The following is a 10,491-nucleotide window of genomic DNA, read 5'->3' as shown; positions in this document are numbered from 1 at the left end:
TATTCTAACGAAACTTGCATGCAACGCAGCAGGTTGTGAACAATTTCGAATCAAATTCAAAGTGAACGTTACATCGTCTGTATTAAGTGTTAGTGAAGTGCAGAACATTGAACTTTGTTCATTTTACGTGTGTGTTAGTGAAGCAACGTAGAAAATGGAGAAGAAAATCAAAGCCGCGCAATTAAAAAAGCGCCAAGCGCAAATGCTTGTGAAGAACATTGAACAATTTAAAAACGATTATAGTGAAAGTGATGTGGGTGAAATACCAGTGTGCTTGGATCAGCTAGAACGGCATGTTCAAGATTATTTGAACGCGGTAGCAAAACTGGAGGAATTGGAAGAATCTCCCGAAGCGTTAGAAGCTTTGCTGCAAGAGCGATGTGAAATGGACAGTGTGTACCGAAAGGTGAAAGGATTTTTGTTGCAAAAGCAACCGTGTGAAGCCAATCCTCTCAACGCGTCGATTTTGCAAGCCAATTCTAGCCTGAACTCAACGGGTAATTTCGGATCAATTAATGTGCGGTTACCGAAAATCGATCTCCCCACGTTCGACGGTGATACGACGAAGTGGCTCACGTTTCGTGATCGCTTCGTGGCAATGATCGATTCGTCAGCAGATATACCTTCGATACTGAAACTTCAGTATCTGTTGTCATCATTGAAGAGTGAGGCGGCGCTGCTGTTCGAGCATACCACATTGACCGCGGACAACTATGCGACCACCTGGGCCGCGCTGCTGAAACGGTATGATAACCCGCGCATGTTAGTCCGTGATTATTATCGAACATTGCATCACCTTCCGGCGATGCATGAAGGATCTGTGGATGAATTGGCGCAGCTTGTGGACGAGTTCACGCGGCACGTGAACGGTTTAAGAAAGCTGAAGGAACCGGTTGACAACTGGGACACTCCCCTCACCACATTGCTGTTCTTCAAATTGGATTCATCAACCATCCTAGCTTGGGAAAAGCATTCATCGGCCAGCCCCAAGGATAAGTATTCAGATCTAATCGATTTCCTGCAGGATAGAATCCGAATCCTTCGTTCGTCCCAAACGTTAGCGAAGATATCTGAATCGAAACAAACGCCGGTGGCCTGTGGAGAAAGAAGAATGGGAGGAAAGGTTAGATACGTGAGCAATTCAGTGTCAACGCGGAAGCCAGCTAGCAGCACATCCTACGCATCCTGTCCATTAGAGTGTGCAGAGCCACACCATCTACGAAGCTGCCCGAAGTTCTGCAAAGGAGACGTAAAGTTCCGGCGTGAAGTGATTGCGAAGCATAAACTATGCTTCAACTGTTTGAACCCGAATCATCAGGTACGGTCGTGCAATTCCGTCTTCCGTTGCAACAAGTGCAACGCACGTCATCACAGCATGTTGCACGACGATTCACCGCCACAGGTAACCATGAACGTAGGTTCGAGCAATGAAATTGTGGTTCTCGAAACGGTGGTTCTCTGGTTAGTCGATGACCATGGCATTCGGCATGAAGCACGAGCGTTGTTGGATTCAGGATCCATGTGCAATATCGTGTCCGAATCCCTAGCGCGGAAGCTGCTGACACGTCGTACAAAGATCAACGTTGCATTGACAGGTATCGGTGAGGGTGTTCAGCAAGCCAAGGGTTCGATCATCGCAACGGTGCAGTCAAAGTCAGCGCCATTTTCGTCGCCACTTGAGTTCCTGATAGTGAACTCCCCTTGTGCTGAGATACCGACTGCCCCAATCGATGTTGCTGGTTGGAAATTCCCTGACGTTCCGTTGGCTGATCCTGCCTTTAACCTTCCTTCAAGAGTTGATGTGATCATTGGGAGTGACGCATATTGGGAATGGCATACCGGAAAGAAGCAGTTACTGGTCAAAGGCGGTCCTTGGTTGGTTGAGACTCCGTTTGGGTGGACAGTTGCTGGGAATACTTCCCACATTTCAGTCGCTAGTCCTGTTTCGTGCCACTCAATTAGGAGCCATGAGTCTCTCGATACATTGCTGCAACGGTTTTGGGAGAACGAGACCAATCTAGAGGGACCCGCTCTCTCGCTTGAGGAAGATGCTTGTGAGAAGCATTATGCTGCCACTACAACGCGTGATCACCATGGTCGTTACATCGTTTGTCTGCCTCGTAATCCCAGAGCAGATATAGTATTGGGTTCATCAAAGGAGATTGCGGATCGACGACTGATGGCTGTGGAGCGGCGATTGAAGATCAACCCTGAAATGGAGATGGAATATAAGCGTTTCATGCAAGAGTACGAGGAACTTGGTCACATGCGAAAACTTACCGAACCAGTGGATGATAGTGTTCCGCATTGTTATATTCCTCACCATGCGGTGGTGAAGGAATCGAGTACATCCACAAAAGTACGGGTCGTGTTTGACGCGTCCTGTAAAACGAGCTCGGGATACTCCTTAAACGATACGTTACTAGTTGGCCCAATTGTCCAGGAAGATCTACTAACGATTATATTGCGATTCAGGTCCTACGCAATCGCATTAGTGGCCGATGTGGAAAAAATGTACCGGCAAATTCTCCACAACATCATCGATCGGAATCTGCTACGTATCAGGTACCGAAAGAGCCCCCTGGATCCGATATCGACCTACGAGCTGAATACCGTTACTTACGGCACGGCGTCAGCTCCATTCCTCGCCACTAGAACGCTCCAGCAGGTTGCGCATGACCACAAAGATCAATTCCCGAAGGCAGTTGATCCCGTGTTACGTGATTTTTACGTCGACGATCTACTAACAGGAGCGACTGACCTTAACGAAGCAGTAGAAGTGCGAAAGCAAATCACCGCAATGCTCGATTCAGCTGGTTTCGCATTGAAAAAGTGGGCATCTAACGTTCCAGAATCGCTTCTAGATGTCCCACGTGAAGATCTTGCGATTCAATCAATGCACGAGTGGAAGGATGGTCAAGCTGTTTCGACGCTGGGGCTGGTTTGGGAACCCGCCAACGATTCGTTTTCCTTCAAGGTTGGCCTTCCACAACCAGCTGAAGTATTAACGAGAAGCTTGATCTTGTCGTACACGGCAAGCATATTCGACCCACTTGGTTTGTTGGGTCCGACAATCATCATCGCGAAAGTCTTTCTACAACGTTTGTGGAGTTTGAAGGAGAATGGAAAGGCTTGGGATTGGGAACGTGCACTGCCCGGTGAGCTTCAACAAGAGTGGAGAAGCTTTCATTCAACGTTATATTCGCTACGCGAATTAAGAGTGCCACGTTTTATCTCCCAACCTACAACGGTCAGCTTGCAATTGCACGTCTTCGCTGATGCGTCACAAAGTGCATATGGTGCTTGCTGTTATGTACGCGCAGAATCGACGGACAACATTGTGACGGTGCAATTGTTAGCAGCGAAGTCGAAAGTGGTTTCATTGGCGAATACGCACTCGATCGCCAGGTTGGAATTGTGCGCCGCACGATTAGCAACCCAACTGTTCCAGAAGGTGAGTCGAACGTTACCGGCATCTACGATGGCCTTTTGTTGGACCGATTCAATGACGGTAATGTATTGGCTGGATTCTCCACCACGTCGATGGAAACCATTTGTCGCCAACCGAGTGGCGCAGATACAGGAAGAAACGCGGATAGCTGAGTGGCGTCACGTTCCTGGTTGTGATAATCCAGCAGACGACATATCACGGGGTCTGAAGCCGGAGGAGCTGCTTAATTGTGAACGTTGGTGGCATGGGCCTCGTTGGTTGGCTTACAGTCATGATGCATGGCCAAATCATCCACCAGCAGTGAAGGAGAATGACGGTGTCATCGAAGAACGGGCGACGGCGTCACGGATTGTCACAGTTTCTACGAGGTGTGAGTTCCGTGACAAACTGTTCGAGCGATACTCATCATACTACAGGCTGAGACGAGTTGTAGCTTATTGTTTACGCTTCATGGAGTGCATCAAGGGAGCCAACAAATCATCGAGAGTAAGCTGCAAGGATGCGCCACACATCGAGGAGAAGAGTGTTCCACCGCTTACAGCCACGGAACTACTTCGGGCCGAACTGAAGTTATGCCAGTTAGCCCAAAGGGATTCGTTCGCGGAGGAGCTAAAGGTTTTAGCTCAAGAGAAGCATGTTTCCGACAAATCGAAGCTGAAGTGGTTGTCACCGTACATCGACCATACTGGTGTGTTACGCGTCGGTGGCCGGCTCGGAAATGCTGATCTTCCAGAAGAAGGACGACATCCAGCGATTCTCTCGGCGAAGCACCCACTATCGGTGTTATTGGCAGTGGCGTATCATCTTCAACTGTTGCATGCTGGACCGCAACTGTTATTAGCAACACTTCGTCAAAGATTCTGGTTGATTGGTGGGAGGAATCTCGTTAAGGCTGTTTACCACCGGTGTCACGTTTGTTTCAAAAACAAGCCGACTCTCGTGAAACAAAGTGTTGCTGACCTACCAACGTCGAGAGTATCACCGACCAGACCTTTCTCGATCAGTGGAGTGGACTACTGCGGGCCGTTTATGCTGAAATCACCCGTCCGCAATCGGAGTCCGACGAAGGCGTACATCGCAATCTTTGTTTGCTTCGCGACTAGAGCCGTACACATCGAGCTAGTGAGTGATTTAACTACTACGGCATTTCTGGCAGCACTACGTCGTTTTGTGGCACGCCGAGGCAAGGTGTGCGAGTTACACTCCGACAACGCGACAACGTTTAAGGGAGCTGCCCACGAGCTGCATCGCGTGTACGAAATGCTGAAGAAGAACGATGACGATCGCCGGTCTATCATCAATTGGTGTTCGTCCAACGAAATGGAATGGAAGTTCATTCCCCCAAGGGCCCCTCACTTCGGCGGATTATGGGAAGCGGCAGTCAAGTCGGCTAAAAAACACATTTTACGCACGATAAGTATAACAAGTATCGCCCAAGAAAGTATGCTTACACTTATTGCTCAGGTGGAGCAATGTTTAAATTCCCGTCCTTTGACCCCTTTATCCGATGATCCTTGCGATTTAGAACCATTAACCCCAAGTCATTTCTAATCGGCAGCAACATGCAAGCAATCCCGGATGTTGACATACGACACCTTCCGACCAACCGACTCAAGGAGTACCAACTCGTGCAGAGGCACGTGCAAACGATCTGGTCCCGATGGTATCCGGAATACATCCAACAACTCCAAGCCCGAGCCAAACACATTAACAACGCACCGGTTAAGCTGGAGATCAATCAGCTGGTTATAATCCAGGAAGATAATCTTCACCCGACTGTTTGGCCAATGGGGCGCATTACGGCGCTGCACCCGGGCAAGGATGGTGTCGTGCGTGTAGTTACGCTACGTACGGCAGGGGGGAAACAAATTGTTAGAGCAGCCAATCGTTTAGCTTTGTTACCACGACCAATCGATACAAACGAGGGATTTGTGTAACCACATGGTGCACTAATAATGTAAACAAACACTGATACCGACCCAAGCGAAACGTCAATTACGTATATATTAGCGAATAGGATACTGGTTAGCATGTTACATGAAGAAAAACAACGAATTTGCAGAAATTGAAAAGAATTCTCTTTTGGTGGCCGGAATGTAGAAAATGCATGAAATATTAATTATTACACGAAATATGGTAAAGGAACAACACTATAAGCAGATAGTATAAATTGACGCACACGAACGAACTTAGAAGTGAATTAAGGGGAAAGTGACTTGACCAATGGATGAACTATGTAATCGAATAGGATGAACTTGTAACCGGACCAGTGAATAAACAGTATGAAATTGTAAGTCGAGCGCGCAACACTACAACTCTTTAACGTCCGTCTGATATCACAAAAATCACTCCCAACCAGTGATAATATTCTACAGTGTTCAATAGATGAATAAAGCTATTAAATCGATTGATTCAAACAGAATAATGTATTTGCCTTTGAAATATCAAGCTAATAAGCAAATATATTACTTGCCACCATTGTCAACATTGTCACACCGTTACTAGGCTCCATTAGAAACAATATGGTCTCGAAACAGCTGGCTAATGCTCGCCAACGTACGTATTGTGATTTTGCAATGCTGCAACGAGAAACACAACAACTTCCACAAACCATTGACCCACTCGGGCAATAAGCTCACAATGCAAACCGTAGCCTAACGGTCTGAACATGTGCCTTTACTCAAATGTTTTGCCTTCCAATACGAACGGCAGATGGTTGATGGGATTCCCGCCCTGTTTTGACCACCACGTTAGTACGAAACCACGAAGATAAAACACAGCAAAATACACACACACGCACAGATAACGTTTCAATGTACTTGTACGGAAGTTCTCCACCGCCGTGCACCGGACTCGATCCGGTCCGTCTTTCAATGCCACAGCTCGGACCGCCGAACCGAAATCGCGCCTGTACGCACGCGAACGCACTCGCTTTGCGTTTTGCTGGAATGCAGATTATCTGTGTTGCAGCACGATGCTGTGCCCGTCTGCATCTGCACGAAGGATTCACTTACGATAAGGCTGTTCCGTTTAGTTAGCGAACACCGCAGCCCCGAGCGCATAACGAGTGTGCAGTACGCACACGGGCTTTGTTTATTGTTTGTTTTTGTGAACAGTTCTCGGCAGCGTCCGATCGTTTAAACCGGTCGTGGAAGAATGAATTCGGGACAAAATACGAACCACTAGTGCCAGATAATGCAAGGGGTTCGGCTATTTCTTTTTTGTTCGTCTTGCTTTTTTGTGTGTTCAAAGATAAATTAGAAAAGCCCCCATGGGTAAACGATAGCAGAACCGAAAGGTCCAATATCTTCAGCACAAGGGTGAGCCCGGGCAGGCTGCAATATGAGTCGGTTAATGTGAGGCGTTCATGCATCCTCGGCCCTCCGTCTCTAACCTCCTTCCATGTGTTTGTGTGAGCCTGTGTGAGATAGAAACGATGCCCAAAATGATAATCAACTTTTTGGGAGTCCATTTTCGATGGCCGTACGAGACGTACGGAACAAGGAAACGCAGCAAGCTCGTAGCCGGTCTGTACCCGTTCAGTTGTTGATGTTGGACGGTTTCGGACACTGAACTCTTCTTCCGAAAGGACGTTCGTACGACTGCGTGCGTATTGCGTTGATTTCGCGCGTCATCCTTGATGCTGCTGCTATTGCGTAAGGCCTCGGATATATTATGTCTGAATGCAATACGACGCAAAGCAACACAGTGGCGGGTGTTGATGTCAATCAGGCAAATGGTCCGCACGAACACACATAATGGAAACGAGGGGTTTCGGTGACGCAGAGGCCGTGCCCTACGGGTTGAATCGATTGTGTTGAAGAGATTATCGTTTTTGGAATCGGGTTTTCGTGGTGACGATGAACGAATCGCACGAGCTGCGTGCTGGTGTATCGTATGACATGTGAGAGATTACTTTATTGTCTGATGGCATAACACGATGGGGCCGTGAGTGTGATACGAGCTGATGGCGAATATAAGGACTTGCGGCTGAAGAGAAAGGCTTGGCGTATTAGGAAACCGATATAGCCGAGCTTAACAATGCCGAGGGTAAGACTTGTGCAAGATTTTCTAAATAATATTCTTCTCTTTCATCAGCTCCTATATCTTCATTCAAATTCCCTCTAAGTAGAGAAGATTTATCGTTCACAATCCTTCACAGACCACTGGAACCCACCAAAAAACCCAAACCAAGGTGCAGAAACGTAATGGGAAGTGAAGAAATATCCTTCCAAACAGTACGCTTTATAACTCACACTCTCACAGCCGCTCGAAAGCTGCAATAAATATGGATAAAAGATGCTTTAATGCCAGCAAACACGCTTATAGATTATGATACTCGTCTGATACACCGCGTGCCGGCCATCATCAATACGGGTGATGGTGGAAATATTTTCTCCACTCGGCGTTTTTTTTTTTTGCTTTATTTTTCTTTCCTGATCCGCGCTTGTTTACCTCGCATTCGAATAAATTCCGATTTGTGCCACGGTATTAGCCGTGCCGGAAGTTCCACCGAAAGGGAATTATGTTTTTTTTTCTTCTCTACGTTTTGCCGCCAGTTCGCCTGGAACTGTTGCTGCCTAGCTTAGCACTTCATTTCACACAAAGAGGCGATTGGAAACGAATAGTAACGCGAGTTTATTTCCCGGTGTTGTTGTTGTTGCAAGCACGTGGTATGGAAATGGAGACGCCCGGTACTTTGTGCGATGAAGGCAGATGGAAGCGCCTGGTGGTTTGTGTCGGGAACAGGGAAGAAAAGAAAAGCAGGTAGCAACGGTAGAAGAAGCAAATATATCGATTTGATTTTTGATTGGGGTTTTTCTGCTCTCTCTTTCTCGCTGTATCTCCAGAGTAAGGTGATCGCTTTGGGCTCAAGGTTTTAACTTTCCGGTCCGGAATGCCAAGATTGATTGTATCGGAATCTGGTAGCTGATACCAGCGACATTGATTCAATTACAGTTTTATTATCTACAACGAGTGTTCGCAACGAAACCAGCCACATTGAATGATGTATAGGGTAGCGTTTGAACCATCTAATTGTTTAATATCACAAGGGACGATGTACAATTTGTACTCGATTTGTATCGCTTTAAAGCTCGCTTCCCAGGGGGTAATAAACCGATCCGAATCCGACCTGCTTACTCCCCCTTCGCTTCATATTAATCCTAAGCAACTGTGTATTGCATACACAAGCAATACTGTTCATGCTGCATCATCATCATTTTTTGAATATTCATCCGGCTCCAGAACCAGAACCAGCTGACGGAGCTCTCGTTGTTGGTTCCCTTTTTATTACGGGGGAAGGGGAGGAACGATTTTTGCTGTAAGTCAGTTTATTTGTGCCGGCTTAGTTGATTTTCATTGTTTCCTTTGTCCCTTCCATCTCGCTCTCGTGTTGCCGCTCGCCTCAACCACAACCCATGTACAGAGTCGCTAAAATGGCTTTGAATTTTTGTACGAGATGCGTCATCTTGCACTGCTATTCAGGTTACCGTGGGTCGTCCCGTCGGTTCCATTTGCTTGCGTTTGCCTTAATCGCATTCAGATTTCCACAGCTGCATCGTTTCCGGGGAGTGAGTTTTGAGTTGGGAACATGTACAATGGTTCGTAGCTCGAGACAAGCTCGGAAAATCCGGAATGGAGGATGCATCAGCTGCCACAACAACCACAGCTAAGCAAGAGATAGTGGTAGCAGCAGTGAAGGAAAAAAAGAACTAGCGAAAAAAAAGGCACCAATGTACAAGAAAAGACTAACGATGCGAATACGAGAAACAATTGAAGACTAAAAACATGCACAACCTTAATGTTTGAACAGTTGGTAATGTATGTAATGCTTCGGCTACCAGTTTCCAGCTTCCAGCTCGTAGTGCTAGTAGTCTCACTACCGCGACAAGCTAGCAATGTATCTTCTGCTAGCTGTGAGGGTCTTTTCTCCTTCGTTAGCTAAAATAAACTCTTGTTAGGTGGTGGAATTGCTAGGCGTGTTTGAATATTTTACCGTGTTACGCGCGGAACAAATGTTCTTGAAATGGAGTGGTAATATATTGGCCAAAAAGATACAGAAGCTCAAATGCGGTTCGGGACTGGATCACATTGAACAATTCCTTTTAAACATTTATATTTTGCAAACATACCAACGAAACTCGTAAAGTTTTTGTCTTATTATTGAGCTTACATGTTTTTGAAAGCGTTCGAAGATATCAGGTTCACTCTGAAGCTAATTTCACTAAAGGAACTAATTTTGAAGGCTTGAAAAAAAACTATCTTGAATACAGAAGAAAGCTGCAAATATTTGATAAATCGTGGAAAATTTTAAAATACCCTATGAAAATGATCGAAAAAAGAATTTTATTCAGTTAGATCATTCTCTATTTCGATGAAAAATTAATTATTTTGCCTCAACTAAAGGGAGATAGCAATACGGCCTGACTGCTGTATTTTTTCCATTCAATAATTTTTCTCTCGCAGAAGGAAGGTGTTGAGATTGTTTTCTAGACGACAAAAATCGGCCTCACTTAAAATTGGTCTGCATTAGCATCTAGAGCCCTGTGTAGACTCTTTCTGGATTCTTGAAGATCTAAATATAATCCATATCCTTCCCAAATTTATTTATAGTTGAATTATATTAAACGTCCAACGTGATTGAGTCTTCTCAGTGCACGCCTTGCTCGTGATAGGACCATTTAAAAGCGCATTTAACCAAATCAATTGCCTATTGGAACGATTGCAGTAAGGAAAGGGAGCCATTTTCCCTAAGTTATACACTGCACATGTTGAAACAATTGGAGCTGTTGGAGTTATTCTGACGATAAATTCTACCAAGCCAGGACGAGCGTACGCAGAAAGGGAAAAAAATAATAATCCGATCCAAAACTAATATCAGACAAAATTGGCCTGCATGATGATGTACTGGTTTTTGAGCATCTTGCTCGTTTCGCACCCTCCCACTGTGTAGGTTACTGTGCAGGAAAGAGAGGGAGACAACCTCCCATCTAAGCTGGTCCTGAGCTTTTTTTTACTCACCTTCTCTCTCTCTCTCT

At 45.9% G+C, this 10,491-nt stretch overlaps 1 protein-coding gene across 1 annotated transcript; it reads left to right on the top strand.

Annotated features, from left to right (window-relative positions):
- Positions 1–598: 598 nt before the first annotated feature.
- LOC118510051 lies at positions 599–3,603 on the top strand. The gene is made up of 4 exons (XM_036051440.1): positions 599–1,093; positions 1,319–1,875; positions 1,963–2,977; positions 3,409–3,603. Exons 1-4 carry the CDS (start codon positions 599–601, stop codon positions 3,601–3,603), a joined length of 2,262 nt encoding a protein of 753 aa, XP_035907333.1.
- Positions 3,604–10,491: the final 6,888 nt, after the last annotated feature.

This window comes from Anopheles stephensi, chromosome 3, assembly GCF_013141755.1.
Source record: "Anopheles stephensi strain Indian chromosome 3, UCI_ANSTEP_V1.0, whole genome shotgun sequence".
In the NCBI taxonomy this organism is placed as follows: domain Eukaryota; kingdom Metazoa; phylum Arthropoda; class Insecta; order Diptera; family Culicidae; genus Anopheles; species Anopheles stephensi.
Note: the sequence above shows the minus strand (reverse complement) of the source record. Positions and strands in the feature narration are given on the sequence as shown.